This window comes from Rana temporaria, chromosome 4 (assembly GCF_905171775.1).
Source record: "Rana temporaria chromosome 4, aRanTem1.1, whole genome shotgun sequence".
Lineage (NCBI taxonomy): Eukaryota > Metazoa > Chordata > Amphibia > Anura > Ranidae > Rana > Rana temporaria.
In genome coordinates this window covers 61,520,045-61,546,745 of record NC_053492.1, presented here as the reverse complement: position 1 = coordinate 61,546,745, position 26,701 = coordinate 61,520,045, and the positions used below count along the sequence as shown (strand labels likewise).

Below are 26,701 nucleotides of genomic sequence, written 5' to 3'. Positions count from 1 at the left end.
ATAGAACAAAAATAGTTTAACAATTTCATCAATTTCATAGAATACAATATACTCTTTAAACATTGATTTACATCATATATAGTTTGGCTAGGACATGTGGCGAGGCATCAAGAACCATGGTCCCGCAGGGTTTGGTCCAAAAGATCCCTCCCACAAGACCCCCACAAAAAACGCCCCCACACATAGTGCAGGCTGGCATTTATATCCCTATGGGGCAGACTAGATGAAGGACCTACCCTTTGCTCCCCATGCAGCCCGATGAGGTGTCCCCTCAGGGTGGGTGCGGATCCAATGACCCAAAGCAGCGGCTAGAGGTGGACAGTAAAACAAGTCACAATGAGGAAAAGGCCACATCCACGTAATGCGAAGAGATTCAATAAATACAGTATTAATATTATTCACAATATATAACACAACATGGGGAGTGGGTTAGGACCTACCTCAGGAAATTGGCAATTAAAAGAAGGAGAAAAATTGCAGGGACACTGGACTAACAGCAGTTAGTGTGTGTCTAAAAGAAAGAAAATAAGTATATTAAGGTCACTGATCAGAGTGGAATACAAAGAATAATGGCAGCACCTGTCTATTTACATGTGTTTTATATAAAACCCAAGGGTTTATAGAACTGAAAAAACAGAACTTACAAGTCAATTCCAGGTGACCTGGTTGCAGGGCAGAATCAAAGTTGGAATTATGCAATAGGTAGCAGCAATAGCACCAGAATAGCCCAATTTTCAAAATGGAAAAGTATTCCTTAAAAGAGAAGAAAGGGGAATGAATAAGTCCAATGCTATCTCAATGGGATGCCAAAGATAGCAGCAGTATAGGTGAAAGTTTCAAAAAACGAAGCTTACCGCACAAAAATCAAATCCAGATTTCAGTGTCCCTGCCAGCAGCGGTGAGGTTGTGAGGGGGAAGGCTTTATATAGCCCCCTAAGGTGTCTGACGATGGCGTGATTGCGTCACAGGCGTGCCAAAGGGCACCTACAATCCCCATGATTCCCTGCGGCCACACGAATAGATGCATAGCCAGCGCGCAACGCAAGGTGATGGGAAAACAGAGAGGCGCGGGCATATTCAGAGTAAAAAAAAAGGGCGAGGGGGAAACAGAACAAAAGTAAATAAGCAGAAACGCAGAAACTGAGCAAATAGGGATATGACGTTCGTTCCAATGATTGCTACGGCCATAATGGCTGCACACATAATAACCAATAGCCAAATGTATCCGCTGCCACCCACCCCATAGATAGCTAAGAGCACAGAGCCGCACCAAAGCAAGGGATGGCCGGGTCATGACATATGGGACCAATTAAAGGGATATATGGGGGTGGGGAAAGGAGGTATACTCAGGACCAATAAGGGGACCAAATGAGATCCATCCCACTTGCAGGGGGATCTGTGTATAGGTATTTGTGCCTAGCCAGATTTCCAAGCCAGGAAAGAGGGTTATTGAAATAACAACAATAAATTTCATAAACATAATGTATATCAAAAAACATCAGATACAGAGTAGTTATACCAAATTGAACAAAATCAAAATAAAGCAAATATATGTACGTTTATACAGAACGAAGCACACATATTTAATATAAACCCCAGATAATGGGGGTTGGTCCGTTATATTAGCCTAAACAAAGTGTACCCCAAGAATGGAAAAAATGGGGCTTATTAGTTGCCAAAAAAGGCAGACAATAGTCATATGAGGGGGAAGAAAAGATTGAAAAATTTGTGGGAGGGAAGAATGGCCAGATCACAAGAACTCCCAAATGGGGACAAATCACCAGATGCCGTAAGAATAACAAACTTATCATAAAAAAACTTGAAACGAATATACTCATTCAAACCAGGAAATTTAACGGCATCAAGTAGATGTATCTACTTGGTTTCAAGCTGCAACAAGGTCTGATCAATACCTCCGCCGCGGACATGCAGGGATACATGTTCCAATGCTGCAAAACTGATAGAGTTAACATCAAAGTCATGTAAGCAACCTACATGTCTGTTGAGGGCAGTAGTCATCAGGCATTTATACAACGGGTTAACGTGATCTTTAATACATTTCAGAAAGGGCCTTTTAGTTTTGCCAACGTAAAAACACCCACATTGGCAACTAGCCAAGTAAACAACACCTATAGATTGACACGTAATCCGAAATTTGGGTTTATGGGTTTTACCATTTGGTAAAAAAGTGACATTGTTATTGCTGATGAAGGGGCAAATGTCACAGTGTCCACAGGGAAAAGTTCCCGTAGAGATGGACATCTGAATATCCCTACGTGTGTGGTGACTTGTTACAAGACGGTCCCTTAAAGAGGGTGTTCGCTTGAAGGTGATTTCCGGGTAGGGTTTAACATATTTTGTAATAGTGCTGTCAGCTGTGAGCAAGGGCCAGAACTTTTTGAAGATCCCTCTCATTTGCACATGTTGTTGGGAAAATTGCGTTACAATTCTAACATAAGTATCCTTATGTTTTTTTGTTGTAGAGTGGATAAGGGCATTTCGATCCAATTTGATGACCTTATTGAAGGAACGTTTGAGCAGAGATCGACTGTAACCTCGGGAATGTAATCTCAAGTACAGTTCGTTAGCTGTAATGTGAAAGTCCGTGTCCCTAGTACAGTTTCTCTTGAGTCTGAGAAACTGACTATATGGGATACTGCCTAGGAGAGGTTCAGGATGTGCGCTGGTCACATGAAGAATGGTATTACCCGCTGAGGGCTTGCGATATAGGGACGAGTGCAGGCGACCAGTCGGGTCGACATGGATCCGTAGGTCTAGATAGCTCACCATGGACTGGCTACACTCCATAGTGAACCTTAGATTGTAAGAGTTAATTGCCAACAAGTCCATTAGCTGTGTGAGCTCATTCCTGGTACCAGACCAAAAGATAAGAATGTCGTCTATATATCTATGCCATGCTATGACATTCGAGAGCAGGCTAGACAAGCGACAATCTGAAAAAATCTCCTTCTCCCACCCCCCCAGATACAGGTTAGCATAGCTGGGGGCACACTTAGTCTCCATAGCTACACCCTGTATCTGGAGGAAGTGGGAGGAGCCAAACATGAATACGTTCCGGGTCAAAATAAATTCCAATAAATTTAAAACAAACTCATTGTATGAATCAAAGGTAATACCACATGCTTTGAGCTGGATGGAAATGACCTCCAAACCCCTCGCATGTGGTATAGAATTATAAAGGCTCTCTACATTGAGAGCCACCAGCCAAGCCCCCGGAGGGATGGATTTTCCATCAATAGTTTGAAGTAAATTGATCGTATCCTTAACATAGGAGGGAAGATAAATCACATGGGGAAGCAAATATCTGTCTATCAAAGCGCTGGCATTCTCGGTCAGACCCTGACATCCAGAGACGATAGGTCATCCTGGAGGATGTTCAAGAGACTTATGTACTTTAGGGAAGGCGTAGAATGTTGGAATTCTAGATTCCTTAACATTTAAGAAATTCCAAGTGCTCAAATCAATAGTGCCTCTCTGGTAAGCTCCAAAAATTAAATTGATGTACTCTTTCATAAAGTTGTCAATCAGTGTCCTAGAAATGGGTCTATACCAGTCTTTGTTGTCAAGGATGTCGAGGCACATAGATTCATATGCCCCGACATCCATGACAACCACATTTCCACCCTTATCAGCTGGCTTTATGACTAAGTTCGGGTGGTTTTGTAGGTCAGATAAAGCTTTAAGTAGAGCTGAAGACAAGTTTTTGTTAGTTCTATTGGCCAGATCCATATTTTTTATTTCATTAGTCACCTGCTGAACAAAGGCTCAGAGGTTGGGATTGGTTTGTAAGGAAGGGAAAGGTAACACCCGGGACGATAACTCCCGATGACATAGGTAAGATGTCATCACCTGTGTTACCCTCCTCCCATAGACACATCAGGTCGTCCATAGCCCGAAGTTCCAATTCCGTATAATCCATAAGGAAAAAATCATCATTATCAGATTGTTGGGGCTTATCATACAAAACTTTAAATAAAAGACGTCTGGCAAACAGATGTGTATCCTTGATTAGTTGAAATCTATCCATGTCTATTGAACGACAAAAGGTTAAACCTAAACTAAGAACATGAACCTGCTCTGCAGTTAGAGGTTCAGAGGAAAGATTGATTACTTCAAGTCCTGTGGTTCCTGGTTGGGAACTCCAGGGGTGAGGATCAGGTTGTGATCTTGACTTTTCCCTAAAAAAATAGGGGCTATTTTTGGGTCAATGTGTTGGGCACTGACTGGAAACATAGTAGAAATTGAAGGTTCGCTTACTCGACGGATAAGAGAAGAAGATAGTACAGAAGGGATAGACGGATTTGCTCCGATAGACAGTAAAAGTGAAGAGTGTGAGGTGGTAACAGTGGTAGAGGATCTACCATAGAGTGGAGTAGACGAGTGCGTACTGGAAGGTGCGTTACGAACCGGTTGTGGTTTACGACTATCTGAGGGACCGAAGGTACGGTGCAGTGAATCCAGAGATGCCGCGGTGCGATCACCTTTCCTCTTCTTGGGAATTCTGTCTTGAGAAAAATCATGGTAAGTGGTTGACGTACTAGGTGAGAGAGAGACATAGGCAGACACAGTATTTGGCATTTCAGTATTAGTTTTTGGAACATCGAAATTGGAAGGTTTAGTATATTTAGGGGGCGTTGTTTGGTTCCACTTGTAAGCGTATCCATTATCATGGGCTAGTTTGTCCCTTAGAAATTCACTTTCCTTGGTATTAATAATACCCAGCATGTATTCCTCCAGGTGTGCCCGCAGGTCCCTGTCCCTGGTGGCAAACCTGGAGGAAGCAGAGGCCGGCAGGTAGTCTGAGTACCAGGCACTAATTTGTAGATCAATCTGTTCCAATTCAGTTTCGTATTGTTTGCATAAGATAGAAATCATTCCATGGGAGCAGGACTGTAGGTTGTGCTCCCTTGATTGTTTTAAAGAGTCATTGACTTTTCAGACATTCAGAAAAATTTGAATCCTCAGTCCCCAGGGGACCACGTGATTCTCCATGTACTTTTCAAAATAAATTTAGTGCCAGTAGATTCTAGACTTCTTCTCCAAAAGGCGTTGAAGTCGCATAAAAATTCGGTCAAGATCTACATCTGACATTTTGGCCTCTTTCTGAGAGGAGTGGATTTTGGCCATCAGACCCTCCCATGCTTCCCCACAGAAGTTTGCCATGGCTGACAGTAGGAACCAATACACGTGTTAGGGCCAAACCAACTGACTATAGAAAAAAAAGAAAATATAAAGAAGAGTATTAATAATTTTTACAATGAAGCAAAGGAATATAATATATAACATGGAAAAATAGACAATCAATTGCACAGTTATTCAATTTAAATTAGTTTGGTTTCTATAAGGGCGATCGACCACGAGATGGTGCATTGAAGCACCTAAAACGTGGAAAGGTTCCGAATGTCCGAAAAGTCAATGACTCTTTAAAACAATCATGGGAGCACAACCTACAGTCATGCTCATATGGAATGATTTCTATCTTATGCAAACAATACGAATACGGGGAGAGACAGCAGATAAGCGGAGGTTCCACTTTTGGTTGGAACTCCACATTAAGTTCAAATGCAGATCTGCCCTCAGGATCAAATAACCTGAATACAGTCCTTAGCATTACTCTTCTACCAGCTCAGTTGGGGCCCATGAAGACATTGGCGCTCATGAATAAGATAGGTCTGTGGTGTAAGTAGTTATTATACTGCACCCGGTGGTGGGAGATGGTAGGAATCTTTATGATACAGTATCAACAAGTTGAATGATGAAGCAGAAGGGAGAGTAAAGTGTGGGCTTGGTTCAGTAGAACAAAATAATGCTATAGCAGCTGTGTGTACTGAAGAGAAAGCACCAATTCCTTGAAAAAAGAACAGTATAAACAATGTCAGTAAATAGCATAACTGTGAGTCCATGACTCTCTCACTGCTCTCCCTGGGGATCTCCTCAGCGACTAGCCAAGACATAGGTAGGGCTAACAAAAGGGGGATTACGACCAGGCCAGGGCACACAGGGGGGCCTGGACAGCAGGGGCATTGGTGTGGAGGTATGGGAGGACAATTACAGAACAACGCACTGTGTCTCTCCCTCCAGCAGCTGAAAGCTGGTTTTCTCTCCCACTCCCTTCCACCGGCTTTAAGCTGCAGGAGGAAGAGATACAGACACAGTGAGTTATTCTGTAATGGTTCTCCTATACCATCTCCCCTCCCTGGGCTACCCACATTTGATTCCCCCCTGTGTGCCCGGGCTCCCCCCTCATCCCCCGCAGCGCCATCAGCTTATAACAATAATGTGTTTTGTTTTTTTTGTAATTGGCAGGGGGGCCTGTCAGGTGGGCTATATGAGTTTCTAACAACAGCCCTGGTTGGAGGGGCCCTCCTTTCATGTCCTTTAGCAGACAGGCAGGAAAGATGATGTAGGCTGTAGCAGTAGGTTGCCTTCCTCACTCCTGCAGCAGGCCTTGGCAGCAGTGATCTGGATCAATAGTTGATGGTTCAGGCTAGCACCGGAACTCTTCTCACTTCCTGGTCTCACAGGTGACACTGAGGGCAGTGGAGCCATAGGCTCCTGCTGCTGTTGGTCAAACTCCTGCAAGGAGGAAGCAGGGCCTTGGCTTACTGTCAGTGTGTGCCTAGGAGCACACACACATACATGCTTGCTAAAGAGGTACCTAGAGGAAGGAGGAGCTAACAGCACTGGTGGAGGACTTTCAGAGGAGGAGGTAAGGAACCTTTCGGTGCAACATCATTGCACAGAGTAGGTAAGTGTACTTTATTTTTAAACAAACAAAAAAACTACTGTATAGCCTTTAGTATCATTTTTAAGATTTTTTTTGCAAAAAATGCATATTTTGTGTGGAAAATTTTTAAATTGCCATGTAGACAAGCGGTTAGTTAAAAGGTAATTCCTTTTTATAGTTTTTTGTAGGTTACAGGTTGTAGGTTACATTTTTACCATAAGAAAATGTGCTAAAGGAGCTGTAAAAGCTGACATTTAAAATACTGTCAGTAGATTTTTTAGGGTTAATTTTATTGCCAGAGACGTGGGTTTTAGTGTTTGGAGCATGATTTTTACACTGTTTGTAGAGTTATCTGCACGTGCCAGTGTTAGGGTTCATGTACTGTTTAGGCTTGCCTCAGAAATTATAGTTTTTTAGGCTGACTAATCACAGATGTTCCAATTTAAATGCTATTAAATTCATGCCAGAAGCTCAGTGTTTGTTAGACGTTTAGCTACTGTTTTATAAGCAGTTTTGGTTTTAGAGCATTCAGAAATGTTTTGCAGGGTTCCAAAATGTTATGCAAATTAAGACATAGTGCGCCTCTTCTTTTTCCAAAGAAAGATTGTGGGTTTTAGCACGTAATTTACTATATAGCTTATGTTAGAATCTAACTCACGGAGAAAACTCATTAATGCAGAACTGTGGCTGGGTTATGGACAATCAAATATTTACATATTCTTAGCAAGCGGTAAATATGCTTTCAAACAAGCCACAACTGATCTCTGAAGCTGCAGAGACTGTGGAGCAATTCATCCTCAAAGTTCACAACAGAAGCAGAAAAGTAATTTAACCTCTTTGCCACCGCGCCTCTTTGCCGTCCTCCCAGAATCCTCCTCTGGAAGACCCGGCGCATCACAGATCGCGGTAAATTGCCGCTGATAGCGGCCGTTTACCCTGTGATCGCCCCGTCAAATAAGGGAGCGATCACTTGTAAACAAACCGGCGTCATGTAATGACGCCGGTTCCTCCCTTTCCTCACCGATCGGTACAGTGTGAGAGGAGAGGGGGAGAACGGAAGCAGCAGCAGCTGCTGTGGGCTGGATCTGTGACAAATGCAGTCACAGATCCAGCCATCCATCCCTGCGCAATACTCTGCAATAACAACAATACCCCCCATACACTGCAATACCCCCCATACTCTGCAATACCCCCCAATACTCTGCAATACCACCCAATACTCTGCAATACCTGCTAATATGACAGAAACAAGATTTTTTTCAAATTTTTACAGAATTTTCAGTGTTTTTTCTTTTATAGCGCAAAAAATAAAAAAACACAGATGTGATCAAATACCACCAAAAGAAAGCTCTATTTGTGGGGAAAAAAAGACAAAAATTTCAGATGGGCACAATGTTGTATGACTGTGCAATTGTCATTCAAATTGTGAGAGCACCAAAAGCTAAAAATTGGTCTGGTTAGGAAGGGGGTTAAAGTGCTCAGTGGTCAAGTGGTTAAAGCAGGTATCAACACTTTGCTCTGCTAATATTTATGTAGCACCCTGGAGTTTAGGCAGGGTTGCTCCTCCCAAATTTACTTGTCAGAAATAATTATCCTGGTTGATTGTTAGAGATCTATTGATTTCTCCCTAAGTTTGGCCTTGTTGCACTTTTCTCTTCTACCACTAGGTGTCTGGGTATTTGGTGGTACTAGATATGAGAAGGGCAACGCAAGGTCAGGTTTTTTTTTATCCATTAGCCTGCTGGGAGAGCCTATATATTTGGGTGGAGTCAGGTGATCTCGGTTCTGTGCCACCTGGATGGCTGTCTGGGTGGACGTGTGTTGTACTGCCCGTGCTGCTAGGCTGGAGATGGGGCCTATCTCGGGAACATCTGGCTGCAAGACTGTATGAGGGCCTATCCAGAAGCAAGAGCAGTGTAGGGTTGGGACTGCAGCTTGCAATCCAACCATAAGTGATGGTTCCGTCGGCCGGAGAACATGTTGTGTGTCAGAGGTAGAGGGGAAGCTGTCGCCAGTAAAGGACTATCCGTCTAATTACCAGGGTCCACAGTGAGTAACTGAAGCAAGTACCGAAGCACCATTCTCACCAACCGGGGACTGTGAAGAATCAGGAAACCTCATCGGGTATCAAGCCAGGGACGCAGCCAGTGGAGGTGACACTTGCAGAGCAGCCTTGTGTGTCAAACCAGGGACCCAGTAGGCCAGTGGAGTGAAGCTTGAGAGGTACCTTGAGTGCCAAGCTGGGGACCCAGCAAAGAGGTGGGTGGTGACGTTTGAGGAAGATACCACCGTGATGATTGGAGGAGTTCAAGGGATTCAGTGGCAGTGAATCAGTGGGTCTAGTGAGAGACCGGGAGCTCAGTTGGCTGAAGAACTACAAGGTGCGATTGTAGTGAAAGAACTGTTACGCTTTGTGTTAGGGATTGTTAAAGACTGTTACCATAGGAGACAGCATTCCTGCACATGTGGTGTTTTGCTGGATGGCTTTCCCTGCATGGCTGGCCTCCTATTAAAGTTTGTTAAGAGAATAAACTTTCTTTTGCATTCGAGAAATGTCTGATGCCCAATAACTTTAACTACTCTGCACCCACCATGCCTCACAACCCACTACATACAGAAGAATATCAGCTAACCCTGGCCCTGGATGTTCTCATTAGATCAAAGGAGGCCTCGGACCTTGCTACATTTACATTACAGATTAGATGGCTGGCAGGCTAAAGCCGGGTACACACACACACACACCGAAAACAGGCCAGTTCAGCAGAAACCAGCTGAATTTTGGTATGTGTGTACAGCTGTCTGTTCAACATAAGCCGGTCTAATGGATGATTTCTATCGAATAGTCCTGTTGGAAAACCAGCATTCAAAAAAAAATAAAAAAAATAATCAACGTGTACAGCTTGGTTTAGTCTCTGCTGGGAGGAGGAGAAAAATAGGGTACTGCTCAAGAAACGAAAGTGAGAGTGTTTGTTTTCTGATTGTTGAAGGTAAATTGCTCTACATTGCCTGCAGCTACAGAGGTCAGCCAGGTCTTTTTTAAAAGCCTATTTACTGTTTGTTAAGGCCCCTTGCACACGGGTCATCTAGCTGAATTACATTCTCTCAGTGTTTTAGTGTGCCAGGAGGGCCAGTTACAATGTCTAGCCTTGCTGTAGGCAGCCTGTCAAAGTCTGAGGCAGGCTTCGCCTGGATAGGGCTGAATGCTGTAGGGCCCGATGTATACATAGGAACAAAGACACATGCTTACCAAATGCCTGTGTTAGTCATTGTGTTAGCAGGGCCCCATTTTACCACCAGCAATGGCCATGGGCCCCTCCCACCGTCCATCTGCAAAGGAATGAGGTAGGATACACATTCCTATAACGTGGAGAAAAAACACACACTTCACCTCCAACTCTTTAGTCCCGACATCAATATCTCTGCACAATGCACATCCAACATCAATACAGGGTGGCTGCCCAATTCTTCCATTGTTCTCACATGGCCCTATAGCATAGCTCCCAACTGTCCCTGATTGTGAGGGACTGACCCTGATTTGGAGCAATGTCCCTCTGTCCCTCTTTCCTCCTCATTTGTCCCTCATTTTTGTCTGATCTATAAAGTTGTCTATAAAATACACTCTTTATCTTTCAAAAAGTGTATCCCATTGCTAAACCTTTCATCCAAATTCTAAATTGCTGCCTTTGTAAATTTTAAAAGCCAAAATAAAGAAATAGTAGTGGTAAAAAAAGCCCTTGTGAATTTAATTAACTTATTTTGTGTTAATTTTCCTTTAAGAGGGTGTGGCAGGGGGCGTGTCCTATGTCCACATACGCTTGCTAGTAGGTGTCTCTCATTACTATCTCAAAATGTTGGGAGGTATGCTATAGGTGGGTACTCCAATGGAGCTTGTACTGGGCTTACCCTGAGGGGTTCAATTCCTAGGGCTACAAGCTTACATGGCAGTATACTGGGGTAGCCTTTTCCCATCACCCTCTGCCCCAGGATCTTCCAGTTCAAGATTTTAAAGGCCTAATCTAGCCCTCCCCACAATATCCACCCAGGGTAGGGGTCTCGCTAAAAGGGTGACTAACCCCTGCTTACACACTGTAGTAGAGTAGGTTGGCCTTTACAAGCATTTATTAGCAGAGGAAGACTAAAGAACCCTGAACTGGGTTTAAGAAGCCTAAACAAGGATACTCCAATGGCTTTATTAAATGTTTTTGATTACTGTGCCATGCCCTAAATAATCTTATTAATATACATCAATGTTTTTAAAATCTAATTTTGTAAGTAAGTATTTACACAAGGACACTCTTGTTTTTCTTATTACCTATGCATGCTCTTTTTACTGCCTACTACTCCAACACAATGATTGTGATTTACTATTGCTTGTTACAACACAAGTCAAAAGGAGTACCGTATTTATCGCGGTATACCGCGCTCCCGCGTATACCGCGCACCCCTAAAGTGACCCCCAATCCTGTGGAAAAAAAGTTATTTTTGTACTTACAGTTTTGGTGTCTTGCGCGGCGTCCATCGGCGGCCTCGTCGGGTCCGGCGTCCTTCTGCGGCTTCGGGTGTCCCCTTCGGCGGGTCCGGCGTCCTTCTGCGGCTTCGGGTGTCCTTCTGCGGCGGGTCCGGTGTCCTCTTCGGCGGGTCCGGTGTCCTCTTTGGCGGGTCCGGCGTCCTTCTGCGGCGTCCTTGCGTCCTTCCCGCTCCTTTCCCCCGCCGAGTTTTGAATACTGCGCCAGCATATACCGAGCGCAGTACACTCGGGAAGGCTCGGCAACTGTCGCGCTCACGTCCTGTATGTCCAGAACGTGACCGCGAAAGAAGCCGAGACTGGCCGAATATAACCGAGTGTACTGCGCTCGGTATATGTCGGCGCAGTATTCAAAACTCGGCGCGGGAAAGCCGGTATCGGCGTATATCGCGCACCCTCGATTTGGCAAAAAAGTGCGCGATATACGCCGATAAATACGGTATATTTATAAATAATTGGTTCAAAATCAAACGGTATATTTATAAATAATTGGTTCAAAATCAAATGTTCTCAGGAAATATTCTCTCTATTATGGCCACTAGATGGTTCTGGGTATCATGGGAAATATGCATGCTCATCTGCTACATCTAGTGGTCGTAATGTGATATTTTCTACATTCACACATGCGCTCTGCAGAGAATATAACCTGAAATCAATATCGCCCCATTTGCACAGAACACATTTACATGCAGTTTCAATGGATGAATAGCTATGCACATTTTTTTATTAATACACTTTTAAGAGTCAAGGAACCCTGTGAAATTAATGCACTTCCTATATGGCTTTTACCGTAATTTACCAGGTGTTGAGCAGTTTACCGGTTTTCCTGGTAGGAAAACTGCCATTAGAGCTTTTGGCCGGGAAACCGAGCCGTGTGTAGGGCAGGTTCTCGGTTTTCCCCTTGGTTTTCCAATTGGACTTTTTACCGCCGGGAAAACCGATCGTGTGTATAATGCCGCGTACACACGATAATTTTTTAGCATGAAAAAAAACTTCGTTTTTCAGCATGTCGAATAAACAAAGTTTTCCCAACTTCATCATTAAAACGATGTTGTCTACACACCATCGTTTTAAAAAAATTATCTAGCAAAGCGCGGTGACGTACAACACGTATGACGGCACTATAAAGGGGAAGTTTCAATCGCCTTGGGGCTGCTTTAGCTGATTCCGTGTTAGTAAAAGACGATTCACGCTTTTTTGTCTGTTACAGCATGATGAATGTGCTTACTCCATTATAAACGGTACTTTTACCAGAACGAGCGCTCCCGTCTCATAACTTGCTTCTGATCATGCGCAGGTTTTTTACATAGTTTTAGCCAACACACGATCATTTTTTACAACCCGAAAAACAACATAATTTATAACGACGTTAAAAAATGCAGCATGTTTGAATTTTTTTTTTCGTTTTTCAGAACCCGAAAAATGATGTGAAGCCCACACACGATAATTTTAAATGATGTTTTTGAAAAACAAAGTTTTTTTCATGCCGAAAAATGATCATGTGTACGCGGCATCAGGCATAACAAATGTAAAATGCCCCAATACTACCCTTGGGGTTTATGTAGTTCATAACGGTTTGGTGTTTGGGAGAAGAGGGGGCAATAATATCAATGTACTCCATACCTGCTAGCAACTTTTTTTTTAATTAGTTAAAGTGGTGTTCTGCCCCCCCCTCAAACATAAAAGTCAGCAGCTACAGTACATACTGCGCAAAGCTCACTGCGCTCTCTTACTGGCCCGGCAGCATGGGATGGGGGAGAGAGGAGGTGGGGGCCGAACTTCTGACGTACCTCGCCGCGGCGAGGTCCGACAGAAGTGGGGACAGGGTAACTGTCAAAAACAGGTACTTGCTCCGCCTCCCTCCCGAAAGGTGCCAAATGTGGTGGGAGGGAGGAGGCTGATAGACGAAAGTTCCACTTTTGGGTGGAACTTCCGCTTTAAGAATTAGGAGTGACTTTAAGATTGCAGGGCTCAAAATTTCAAGTCCTGAGCTACTAGCCATGCCTTAAGGGTTACTCACCACCAGTTGCCCCACTCAACCCCTACCCTGCGCCGCCCCTAATTCCACCCTAAACAAGCTCTCATAAATTATCTAATGAAATTACACTTAAATGCTTCATGCAGAAATACATAATAGCAACACCTTTATCAGTACCCATCAGTGCAGCCTCACCTGTGCTCATCAATGCAGCTTCACCTGTGCTGAACAATGCAGCCCACCTTTGTCCATCAATGCTGCTTCACCTGTGCCCAACAATGCAGCCTACATGTGTCCATCAATGCCGCTTCACCTGTGCCCAACAATGCAGCCTACCCATGCCCAACAATGCAGTGTACCTGTGTCCATCAATGCCACTTCACCTGTGTCCATCAATGCCGCTTAACCTGTGCCCAACAATGCAGCCTACCTGTGTCCATTAATGCCGCTTCACCTGTGCCCAACAATGCAGCTCACCTGTGCCCAACAATGCAACCTACCTGTGCACAACAATGAAATCTACCTGTGTCCATCAATGCAGCCTACCTGTGTCCATTAATGCAGCCTACCTGGGTCCTTTGATGCAGCCTACCTGTGTCTATCAATGCAGCCTACCTGTGTCTATCAATGCAGCTTACCTGTGTCCATCGATGCAGCCTACCTGTGCCCAACAATGCAGCCTACCTGTGCCCATCAATGCAGCCTACAATGCAATGCAATACAATGCCCAACAATGCAGCCTACCTGTGCCCAACAATGCAGCCTACCTGTGTCCATCTATGTAGCCTGCCTGTGTCCATCAATGCAGCCTGCCTGTGTCCATAAATGCAGCCTACCTGTGCAGGGGAAGAGAGGAGATTGCCGGCCAGATCATCAGAGCGCCGCTAAACATCGCTGTAACAGCTTTAATTTGAATTGAGTGTTCCCACCGCTCGTCATCGCATACAGCCCCACCTCCTGGCCCGGGTACTTTGATACACGTCACAAATCCCGACATTGGACGGCTGATCTGTCTATCAAAGTACCCAGGCCAGGAGGGTGTGACAGCGAGTGCGGAGAACACACAGAAATTATAACGAAAGCTGTTACAGCAATGTTCCTCTGCACGCTTATAAACCGGCCGCCTGCTCTCCTCTTTCTTCCCTGAGGTGAAAAAAAAGGACGATCATTCATCAGATAATTTCATTAGTTCACAGCTTTTGAGAGCTGATCATGAAAGTTCATGAAAAATTATCCGAAGGGACAAATACAAATTTTTTTCTCGTAAATACCAGAATGAACAATTTGGGCCATATTCTCAAATAATTTACGCAGGCTTATCAGCAGATACGCCGACGTAAGTCCGATCCTATGTTTAAGTGTATTCTCAAAATGAGATACACTTAAACATGCCTAAGATACGACGGCCTGCGCCGTTGTATCTTAGGCTGCAATATTTACGCTGACCACTAGGTGGCGGTCAGCGTAGAATATGCAAATGACTAGTCACGCCGATTCTCTAACCTACGCTTGCCCGCCGTAGTGTTTTAACGTCGTTTCCGTAAGCGATACGCGGCGTAAAGATAAAGATGCCCCCTAGGTGGCGTACTCAATGTTAAGTATGGCCGTCGGCCGTCGTAGGGCTTGCGCGGGTGGACTTTACGCGACGCCGCCGCAAGTTTACAGGTAAGTGGTTTGGGAATCAGGCACTTGCCACTTAAACTTGCGGCGGCGTAACGTAAAGGACATACGTTCCGCCGCCTCAGATCTATAAGAATATGCCCCACTAAGTCTAAGCAGTACAATATTCATCCAAAAAAATATTAAAAACATCGGACCACGCATGCTCGGAAACAAAAGAAATACATTACAATATAACACATTACACTTCTGAAGTTGTATTCTGTCATACCAGATTTTTTTTTAACGTCAGTAACCTCTTCATTTTTGATATGAGACTAGCATGCAAAAAAAAAAAAATGGACCGATTCATCCGATATTCTCATCATGTGTACGACGAGGCTTAAAGAGGAGGTTTGACCACGCCTGCGAAAATTAAAAGCCAGCAGCTAAACATACTGCAGCTGCTGACTTTTAATAATAGGACACTTACCTGTTGTGGAGTCCAGCGATGTCGGCAACTGATGTTTCCATGAGCTGTCGGGTGCTGCCACCGTCATTGCCAGGAAGGGAAACAGTATTATGGTTTCACGCCGGGTCCCTACTGCGGATGTGCGAGGCACCGCTGTGCTCTCCTACTGGCCTGGTGGGGAAAGGACAAAGGAGCCAAGCCACTGATCTAGTCTGATCGGGGGAAGGAGGAAGGAGCCAAGCCACTCATCTAATTCACCGCAGCTCGGACTCCCGGAAGTGGGGACAGGATACCTGTCAAAGACAGGGAGGAGACCAATGAGCACTTTTGGGTAGAACTCTGCTTTAACTGTCTTTCATGAATGAAAGAGCTGTATCCATGTACACATTTCTTATTGTTGTTTGTTGTTTTGGTTTTTCTTTTTATTCATCTTTGGTGCTGTTAATGATCGTCAAAGTACCCAAAGGCAATGAGGTGATTTGCTTCCCACAATGCCGGTTTTACCTGCATTAATGATCCTCACCAATGGATATTATCAGACAACAGCAGATACCTCCTACTCAGCATTCTTGGGAGAAAAAAATATTTTCAACTATTATCTTTATGTCTGCTTAGGCTGGCCAAACATTTTGGCCAATTCATCAGAAATCATCTGAAATTTGAATTATGGTCGGTTCCACTCAGCTCAACAAACTGACAGAAAAGAAAAAAAAAAAGCGGAAAAGTAACCGTATCCCAGTTTGGGAATTCGAGCGGGCGCAGGTGTTTGAATTAAATCGCTGGCAGGTCCAAATAAGGCAGGTAGACATCTTCACAAAACCACATTATTCGCATTGAAAATGTATTGTCTGACAGGATGAAAAAAAACGAAGGTGCAAGCTAGAAAAATTGTATCGTACGTGAACACAACGTTCGACCTTCGTTCAATGTGTACAGCAATCGTACAAAAACAATCGAATAGAGAAAAACGTGCATGATCAAAAGCAAAGAAGGACCCCGATGAAGGTAGCAACAAACACAAAAGTCATACACAAGAAAGAACGTGTGACTTTGTCGTTCGTGAATTTTTGTACAAATTAATACCGTTGTGGCTTACATCATGATAAACTCCTTCGTGTAAAATCAGATGACCATTCATATATATTTCTCATAGTGTGTACCCCACTTTAGTTAAGCCTAGATAGTTTTTATTAACTCTTCATCCTCCTCTTTCTTTAGCTATGATTTAATATCTTTTTTTTTCTGTTGTTTTTTACTTTTTCTACTGTATATTAAAGTGTTTCTAAAGCAGAAGGTTTTTGCATTAAGAAAAAAAAACCTGTGTGCAGCAGCCCCCCTAATCAGGGGAGGGCTGGCAGCTATAGGCCTGGGGGGCAAGTCCAGTCAAGTGACCCGTAGAGCACGGAAAAGTAATGGATCGAGGAAAACATTCTAAGATTTTTCATGATCACAAGAGTCCGCACATAGGCCCCCTTTGCATCAGAGTCCGCACAGAGGCCCCCCTTTAAATCAGAGTCCGCACAGAGGCCCCCCTTGCATCAGAGTGCGCACAGAGGCCCCCCTTGCATCAGAGCACGCACAGAGGCCCCCCTTGCATCAGAGTCCGCACAGAGGCCCCCCTTTAAATCAGAGTCCGCACAGAGGCCCCCCTTGCATCAGAGTGCGCACAGAGGCCCCCCTTGCATCAGAGTCCGCACAGAGGCCCCCCTTGCATCAGAGTCCACACAGAGGCCCCCCTTGCATCAGAGTCCGCACAGAGGCCCCCCTTGCATCAGAGTCCGCACAGAGGCCCCCCTTGCATCAGAGTGCACACAGAGGCCCCCCTTGCATCAGAGTGCGCACAGAGGGCCCCCTTGCATCAGAGTGCGCACATAGGTCCCCCTTGCATCAGAGTCCTTGTGTCTGTGCAGAGAGAGAAGGGGATGTCAGCGCTGGTGTGCGCTGAGGCTGAGCTATGTGTGAGATGCGACATAGCTCAGCTCTGCAGCCATCTACCTCGGAGCTGACACAGGCACGGCTGCACAGTGGGAGGTGAGCAGCGGCTGTTTTCCTGCTCTGCAAAAACAGCATTTGGTAGTGGCGCCCGGTGGCTGTGCATAGTGTCACCAGCCCGGGGGGAGATTTCCACCCTGCCCTCCCTGCCAGCCCTCCCCTGCCCCTAATACTTACCTGAGCCCCATCTTTATCTTTCCATTTGCTATGTTTGTTTTTGAATTTTGCATTAAAACATAAAAATATATTTTCAGCACATGTATTAAAGGGACAAGATGCAAAATAAAATTTTCACTTTGTATAAATATTCACTTTTCAGATAGAAATCTTATCATTCATCCTAATACAAACTTTCCATACATTTGTATGGCACAAAATGCACCTTACGGCCATTACTGAAGCTGGGGGGAGGTGGGAGTTGTGGCTGTCTTCGGCCAGTGCAGTAAGACCTGAAAATCCGGCCGTCTGGCTTCTTGAGGTCTTTCACCCTTTGTATGTAAAATAAAATCCAAAGGACAACAAAACAAGTTTGTCCACATTTACAAAGTAGGTGAAAACTAAAAGAGCTGCAGATGAGACATTCCTGAGAAAGCGTCACGAGGAAGTAAAGTCAGTAAAATATGTATAGTGGCTTTCAGCTCTGCTGCCTTCCTATCTCGGGGCATTCAGACCCAGTGCTGTCTCTGGAGTAGCTGTCACGCATTCCCCTTTGCTGGAGATGATCTGTCTACTGTCTGTGGATTATTATTACTAAAAATGCTACTTACTCTAGATATCCTACAGCCAGGAACTACAACAGAAGAATTTCAATAGCATCTAAAAAGGATCAGAAGGAGCAGGTGAGAAAGATGATCAGTTCAAATCTATGCTGAATTACTGAAAATAAATAGAAGCCAAATTTTTGTTAGTAAAATATAGGATGTATTTACAAGAATTTGGGATGGAGAATTTTGAAGGTTTTGAATAAAAATTGTTTTATGTAAAATTAGAACCTGTGGCTCCTGGCAGCTTTTCTGAGGATATGTGCTTATGGGGTCTTTGTAGTAGGTCTTTGTTTGGGCTTTATATACATGTTTTCTTGTATGTTTTGTGCATTATTATGGCACGCTGGCAAGCACTTCTAACAAACAGTGGTGTGCTTTTTCAATGGTTTTTCAAGTGCTGCTATTGTTGGCAACAAATCATTTAATAGAATGCAGAAAAATGCACATATTTTTTTTGCCCAACACATATTACACAAGTGCGAACTAGCACCACAGGTAAAAAACGCTAACCTGTGTACATGTGCTAATGTGCGTTAAAACTTGTAGAAACATAGAAGACCGGCAACAGGTAATCTTTTATCGACTTACTATTTCTGCTGGAAGTTTATTCCAGGCATTAGTTACTCCTTAGACAAAGTAATGCTTTCTAGGGTTAGTTTTGAACTTAGAAATATAAAAACATTAACAAGTTACATTGAAAAAGAAAAATACCAAGTGGTCCAATGAGTTTGCCCCTTTTTTTAATTTATTTAATTTATTTATTAATTTTTTCATTTCTTCGAGTAAAGATCTACGTTTGTCCTAAGCATGTAAATTCCCTTACTATTGACTGACTTACTACCCCTGCTGGAAGCCTACTCCAAGCATCAACTGCTCTTTCGTTAAAAATAATAATGTCTTATGTTCATTTTTAACTTTTCTTGTGCTATGTCCCTGTGTTCTTGATCTTGTCTTCATATTAAAAATACTGCCCTTCTGAACTTTACTCACACCCTTAATGTATTTAAAGGTTTCAGTTATGTCTCCCCTTTTCATTTCTTTCTTCAGGACTGTACATATTAATTTCTTGCAGTTTCTCCTGATTTTATCCCTCTAACCCACAGGTGGCAAACACAAGGCCCGCGGGCCGAGTGCGGCCCTTCAGGCTATCTCATGTGGCCCTTGCACCTCTCCTGCAACTGCAGGAGAGCTCCAGCCCTCATCTGGTCCTACTCCAGGCCCTTACTTTCTGCTTTCAAGCAATGCATCCAGCTTCTTCCCAGCAGCAACATAGGGAAAGGGGGGTGCACTGTGATGTAAGGGAGAGTAGGGGATTCAACTTCTGATGGTGAGATGGCTCCTGACATCTAATGTAAATGGGAGGGGATGCGCTGGACATCTAATCTTACAGATACAACCGGCACTTTTGAGGGCAATCATAATGCTGATGCGGCCCACGATGAAATGGAGTTTGACACCTCTGCTAACCTTTCACCATTTTTATTTCCTATTTTTGGACTCATTCTATCTTATCATTATCCTTTTTGAAGCGAGGTTACCAGTGGAGGTGACTCAAGTTGCTTTGACTTAGAAAAAGGTTCCTGTACTATTTTGGGGGTGACTTCAGAGCAACTTGCATTGACTTCTATTACAGAAGTCGTTTTGCAAGCCATGCTGAAGTTGTGCTGTATGAGGCGCTTCAGAGCCGGCGACTTTGAAGTCTCCCCTGTGTGAACCGAGACTTACTGTATAGGGGGTAATTAGGACCTGCTCCACTTCTTGATTAGAGTTTGAACACTGCTGATTGGCATTCTCAATTCCTTGGATATCTTTTTATATTCCTCTCCTGTTTTATACAGTTCAACTACCTTTTCTCGTAGATCCTTTGACAATTCTTTTGCTTTTCCCATGACTCAGAATCTAGAAACGTCAGTGCAGCACTGGATGAAAGATGCAAGGGTCTATCAGGAGAAACTCATTGACCTTTTATAAACACACACTAATTACAAGCAAACAGATCACTGGTGAGGATGGTTACCTTTAATAGCCATTCAAACCCCTTTGTGTCAACTTGTGTGCATGTTATTAGGCCAAAATCATCAAGGTATGTAAACTTTTGATCAGGGTCATTTGGGTAGTTTCTGTTGTGATTGTGATTTAAAAAGAGTAAACACAGTTGATTGATAATAAATGACTTCAGCCAAACACTAACCATGAGTGAAAGAAAAGTTTTTGTATTATCATTCAAATTCTCAGAAAAATGGCCAAGAAATCATAAATTCTGCCAGGGTATGTAAACTTATGAGCACAACTTTTTATATATATATATATATATATATATATATATATATATATATATATATATATATATATATATATATATATATATTGTGACAGGAAGTCAGGTAAATCTGTGGGTGTTGTCACAGACGGGAGATACATTTCTGCCTTGTTTAGACAATACACCAATTATTATCAGGTGTCGGCTGCAGAAGTGGCCAGAAAGGTTTAAGGGCATTTGAAAACTTCAGCTGTTCAGAATGAGGCAATTAAGGCCTCTATAAATAATCCAGAGGATTACTACTGATTGCTGCATCCTGAGGCTTTTGAGTGAAGGAGAGCAGTGAGCAGAAATACTTCTGAAGAGGTGAGGTGCTGTTGATTTTTCTGTGTGAAAACAAAATCAAAAGACTATTGTTTTTCTGCTGTATGACCAGCAGTGTCTGCACAGCAGAAGGCTGTGCCAGACTCCATAGATAGGGTTTATTTTATGTTTGATTTTGTTTATGCTGTTTGGATGCTTGCACTTGTTTCCAGCAAGATGGAAGAATAAACCAAATTCTTTGTTTTCAACCGTCTTCGGCTGTTTCTCTGTATCGTTCAGTGTGTAGTGAACCCATCCAGGGCTAACCCCTTACAATATATATATATATATATATATATATATATATATATATATATATATATATATATATATATATATATATATATATATATATATATATATATTGTAACCTGGGGGATAGGTAGCAGGTACAAAAGCTCCCTGGGATGAGCAGGCACAGATCCCAAGTCCATGGGATAAGTGAAAAACAGTGGGGTGTTTATTGGTGCTATATACAAAGTCAATTTACAGGTGCTGTACAGTGTGCAGAAAAACAAAAGTAATTAAACAAAAACCTAGCTGCGTCTTGGCTCTAACTATACAATATATATAGACCCTCACTACCAGGCTGAGCAAGCCTACAGCTTGTCAGCTTCCACATCAAATGCTTAACAGTTTTTACCAACCTCCTTGCTCTCACAGATCAGCACTATCTGTGTTTCCCAGGCAGAGCGAAGGCTGTCTGCTCAGGTGAGCTTAAATTGGCCTGGGGAAGAGAGCCAACACCTGAACTGGATCCTGGATCAGAGATCCCTGAACATGTAAGAGAGGAGCCTGGGAGAGGTGTAAACCCCGAACAGGACTTTCCCAGGCTCTCTCTAGGATGCTTTGCTACAATATATATATATATATATATATATATATATATATATATATATATATATATATATGTTTAAGGACCTCCTTCCTCCTTCTGGTGATCGTCCAAATTCTAAATCCTAGCTTGTACACTTTTTTTTAATGAGATCATTACGTGGAATTGTATCAAATGCTGTGCTAAAATCAAGATAGGCAGCACAACAAAGCAAGCTATGTGTTTTTGTTTTTTTTTACTGATTTTACTACTACAGTTATGGAAAGGAAGATACATTTTTTAAAACAATTAATTTTCAAAGCTATTAGGCAAGCGATTGTCAAACAAATGGCATGTGGTGCTGGACACTTCCCTAAAGAAAACAAATTAGTGCAATTTTTTTAATAACATTTGGTGGGGAGCAACGAGAGCTAAAATTAGTTTTACTGACATGATTGTTTTGTGAGTCCTTTCTTGTATTAAGAGAGGTATGGACTCCAGAGACAGAGATATAATTTTGCCCCTGTACAAATCATTAGTAAGACCTCATCTGGAATATGCAGTTCAGTTTTGGGCACCAGTTCTCAAAAAGGATATCGGAGAACTGGAGAAAGTGCAGAGAAGGGCAACCAAACTGATAAGAGGCATGGAGGAGCTCAGCTATGAGGAAAGTTTAGAAGAACTAAATTTATTCACTCTTGAGAAGAGGAGAATAAGGGGGGATATGATCAACATGTACAAATATATAAGGGGTCCATACAGTGTACTTGGTGTTGAGTTATTCACTTTACGGTCAACACTGAGGACAAGGGGGCACTCTTTACGTCTACAGGAAAAGAGATTTCACCTCCAAATACGGAAAGGTTTTTTCACAGTGAGAGCTGTGAAAATGTGGAACAGACTCCCTCCAGAGGTGGTTCTGGCCAGCTCAGTAGATTGCTTTAAGAAAGGCCTGGATTCTTTCCCAAATGTACAGAATATAACTGAGTACTAAGATTTGTAGGTAAAGTTGATCCAGGGTAAATCCGATTGCCTCTCGGGGGATCAGGAAGGAATTTTTTCCCCTGCTGTAGCAAATTGGATCATGCTCTGCTTGGGTTTTTTGCCTTCCTCTGGATCAACTGTGGGTATGGAGTTGGGTGTATAGGATTGTACTGTGTTTTGTTTTTTTTGTGGTTGAACTGGATGGACTTGTGTCTTTTTTCAACCTGACTAACTATGTAACTATGTAACTATGTGAGTGATTTTTTTTTTTAACCAACCTGCAGATTTTCATTAATCTAAATCTCTTTCTAAATCTATTTCCTTGTTACACCTACACTGAATAAGGAAATGAATGGCGGCAGGTAATAAATAATGCAAACAAAACCTAATAGATAGATGAAAGTGAAACGTGTGAACATCCAATCTTTTACTATGTTGCACGCAATGCTAGAAAAATGTAAATCTTGTGTTATTAAAGTATTGTAGTAAAGTATTATACAGTGCCTTAAAAAAGTATTCATACCCCTTGTAATGTGGCAGACCAACACAAAGTGGCACATAATTGTGAAGTGGAAGGAAAATTATAAATGGTTTTCATTTTTTTTACAGATAAATATGTGAAAAATGTGGCGTGCATTTGTATTCAGCCCCCATTACTTTGATACCCATAACTAAAATCTAGCTGAACCAATTGCCTTCAGAAGTCCCTAATTAGTAAATACAGTTCACTTGTGTGTAATTTAAAGGGTCACTAAAGGAAATTTTTTTTTTAGCTAAATAGCTTCCTTTACCTTACTGCAGTACTGGTTTCATGTCCTCATTGTTCGTTTTTGCTTTGAAGTAGCTGTAATTCTGCTGTGATCTCCACACTTCCTGGTTGCCTGTTTCCTTATAACCATCATACTGGGAGATTTTCACGGTGGTCTAAGCTGTCATTACTGTGTGTCTAAAACTCCTCAGAACCAATCAGATTCATTTTAAAAACAAAACACTGCCCTGGATTTGTTGTTTTTGTTCTGTGTGTCTTCCCGACTCACCTCTCACCCGGAACTTCATGTATGTACCTTTAAAACCGAACGTGAAACTAGAGGCACATTATATGATAGATTAAATTAAATTTTTAATAATTTTTAAAAGGAATCAGTTAACTTTTATGTCTCCATACCCTGTAAACAGTCATTTCAGCAGTTTTGTGAAGCTCTCAGAGGTTTATTAGAACATGAACAAATAGCATCATAAAGGACAAGGAACACACCATACAGGTCAGGGATAAAGTTGTGGAGAAGTTTAAAGCAGGGTTAGGTTATAAAACAATATCCCAAGCTTTGAACATCTCACAAAGCACTGTTCAATCCATCATCAAAATGGAAAGAGTATGGTACAACTGCAAACCTATTAAGACATGGCCGTTCATCTGAACTGACAGGCCGGGCAAGGAGAGCATTAATCAGAGAAGCAGCCAAGAGGCCCATGGTAACTCTGGAGGAGCTGCAGAGATCCACAGCTCAGGTGGGAAAATCTGTCCACAGGACAACTATTAGTTGTGCACTCCACAAATCTGACCTTTATGGAAGAGTGGCAAGAGAAAACCATTGTTGAAAGAAAGCCATAAGAACTCCTGTTTGCAGTTTGTAAGAAGCAATGGGGAAGACACAGTAAACATGTGGAAGAAGGTGCTCTGGTCAGATGAGACCAAAATTGAACTTTTTGACCTAAAAGCAAAATGCTATGTGTGGCCAAAAACATACACTGCACATCACCCTGAACACACCATCCCCACCGTGAATCATGGCGGTGGTACCATCATGTTGTGGGGGTGCTTTTATTCAGCAGGGAAAGGGAAGTTGGTCAGAGTTGATGGGAAGATGGATGGAGCTAAATACAGGGCAATCTAAAGCCTCGTACACATGATCAGATTTCCATCCGATAAAGTGTAGGACTTTTGTCTTTTGCATACAAACGGCAAATAATTGTTGGCCAACATACACAAAACGATGTATTTTTTTCAGCTCTTTAGCGCCACCCTTTGGACAACTTCTGCTAATGTTATAATGTGTTATGGTTAGCATTGCTTCTGAGCATGCATGTTTGTACTTTGGATTTTTTTCCGACTGACTTTTATGTAAACGATCGGATAATCCAACAACACACATTTGTTGTCGGAACATTTTAAAGCATGCTATCCCACATTTGTTGTCGGAAAATCTGACAACAGTTGTCCGATGGAGCAAATAAACAGTCGGGTTATCCGACAACATCCTGCCATCACACAATTCCCGTCGGAAAATCCAATCGTGTGTACAAGGCTTTAGAAGAAAACCTGTTATAGTCCGCAAAAGACTTGAGACTGGGGTGGAGGTTCACCTTCCAGCAGGACAACGAAACTAAACATACAGCCAGAGCTACAATGAAATGGTTTGGATCAAAGAATATTTATGTGTTAGAATGGCCCAGTCAAAGTCCAGACCTAAATCCAATTGAGAATCTGTGGCAAGACTTGAAAGTTGCTGTTCACAGACGCTCTCCATCCAATCTGACAGAGCTTGAGATATTTTGCAAAGAAGATTGACAATCTCTAGATGTGCCAAGCTGGTAGAGACATACCCAAAAAGACTTGCAGCTGTAATTGCAGTGAAAAGTGGTTGTACAAAGTATTGAGTGGGGGCTGAATACAAATGCAAGCCACACTTTTCACATATTTATTTGTAAAAAAAAAAAATTAAAACCATTTATCATTTTCCTTCCACTTCACAATTATATGCCACTTTGTGTTGGTCTATCACATAAATTCCCAATAAAATACATTTACGTTTTTGGTTGTAACATTTTAAGGGGTATGAATACTTTTTAAAGGCACAGTACAATACTTTAATACAATACTTTAATAACACAAGCTTTACATTTTTCTAGCATTGCGTGCAATATAGTAAAAGATTGGACGTTCACACTTTCACTCCTCCAATTCATCATCTATCCATTAGGTTTTGTTTGCATTATTTATAACCTGCTGCCACTCATTTTTTTATTCAGTGTGAGTTCATAGACTTGAGTTCTCCTTCTTGGTAAACCCTACAGTTTGTAATGTTATTTATTACAGGTATTTATAAAGCACCAACAATTTACGCAGCACTTTACATATATTGTACAATCACATTAGTTCCTGCCCTCAAGGAGCTTACGATATAAGGGCCAGATCCTCAAAAGGGATACGCCGGCGTAACTGCTGTTACGCCGTCGTATCCCTGTTTCTAACTATGGAACTGATCCACAGAATCAGTTTTCCATAGTTAGGCAGAAGATCCGGCATGTGTAAGGGACTTACACTGCCGGATCTTAGGATGCAGTACGGCATCCGCCTCGGGTATGCAAATTAGCACTTACGGAGATCCACAAAGCTTTTCAGCTTCGTTTTTTCTCCGTAAGTTTTAGTTTGCAAACGCAAAATTAGGGCTGCTTTTACAAAGTGTAAACTGTTTACACCTTGTAAAAACAGACCCTTCTGTCCAGCGACGCGATTTTTTTTTTGTTTTGAATTTTTTTTTTACGTGCCGTATCTTTTTTTTTCCCGACGCAACTTTATTGACCCGTCGCAATCCACAAAGCTCGGCGTAACGTAATTTCGCGCTATGCACGTCGGGAAAATGACGTCATGAGCATGCGCAGTATGGCCGGAGCGGGAGCGCGCCTAATTTAAATCGCCCCCATGAAAATAGGAACGCCTTGCGCCGGCGGAATTTAAGTTACACAGCCAACAATTTCTAGGTAAGTGCTTTGTGGATCGGGCACTTAGGTAGAAATTTTAAGGCAGTGTAACTTAAATGGAAAAAATTAAGTTACGCCGGATCTTTGTGGATTACCCCCTAAGTTCCCTAAGTCAAACATATCGGGCCAGATTCACGTAGCGCAGCGGATCTATAGATCCGCTCGATCTACGTGAATTAAGATCCGCTCCCGCAAGTTTAGGAGGAAAGTGGCTAATTCACAAACCATTTACCTCCAAACTTGCGGCGGCGGATCCTAAATCCCCCGGCGGAATTCAAATTCCGCGGCTAGGGGAGTGTACTATTTAAATCAGGCGCGTTCCTGCGCCGATTTAAATGCGCATGCGCCGTCCGGGGAATTTCCCGGCGTGCATTGCTCCCACTGACGTCGCTAGGACGTCAGTGGTTTCGAAGGCTTACGTAAACGACGTCCATCCGTAT

General features: G+C 42.8%; 2 protein-coding genes across 3 annotated transcripts in view; one reads left to right on the top strand and one right to left on the bottom strand.

The window, feature by feature from the left end:
* The window catches only part of LOC120936255 (adhesion G protein-coupled receptor F5-like), a 285,594-nt gene that overhangs the window by 97,438 nt on the left and 161,455 nt on the right, over nt 1-26,701 (top strand). Inside the window, exon 1 of one of the 2 annotated variants that reach the window (XM_040348473.1) lies at nt 17,946-18,153. The exons of the other annotated variant lie outside the window; for it this stretch is intronic. The gene's annotated coding sequence lies outside the window, so the exon portion shown is untranslated. Of the gene's footprint in view, nt 1-17,945; nt 18,154-26,701 lie in introns of those variants that run through there. 2 annotated transcript variants of the gene reach the window in all.
* On the bottom strand, nt 1,826-4,519 carry LOC120936256. Its single transcript, XM_040348475.1, has 2 exons — nt 4,429-4,519; nt 1,826-4,199 (listed from the first exon to the last, which is right to left on the bottom strand). Exon 2 carries the CDS (start codon nt 3,064-3,066, stop codon nt 1,876-1,878), a length of 1,191 nt encoding a protein of 396 aa, XP_040204409.1. The 5' UTR covers nt 3,067-4,199; nt 4,429-4,519; the 3' UTR covers nt 1,826-1,875.

Bases quoted from the DNA above. Each gene is read 5' to 3' on its own strand.
- LOC120936256 (XM_040348475.1), bottom strand. From the start codon at position 3,066: ATGTTTGGCTCCTCCCACTTCCTCCAGATACAGGGTGTAGCTATGGAG.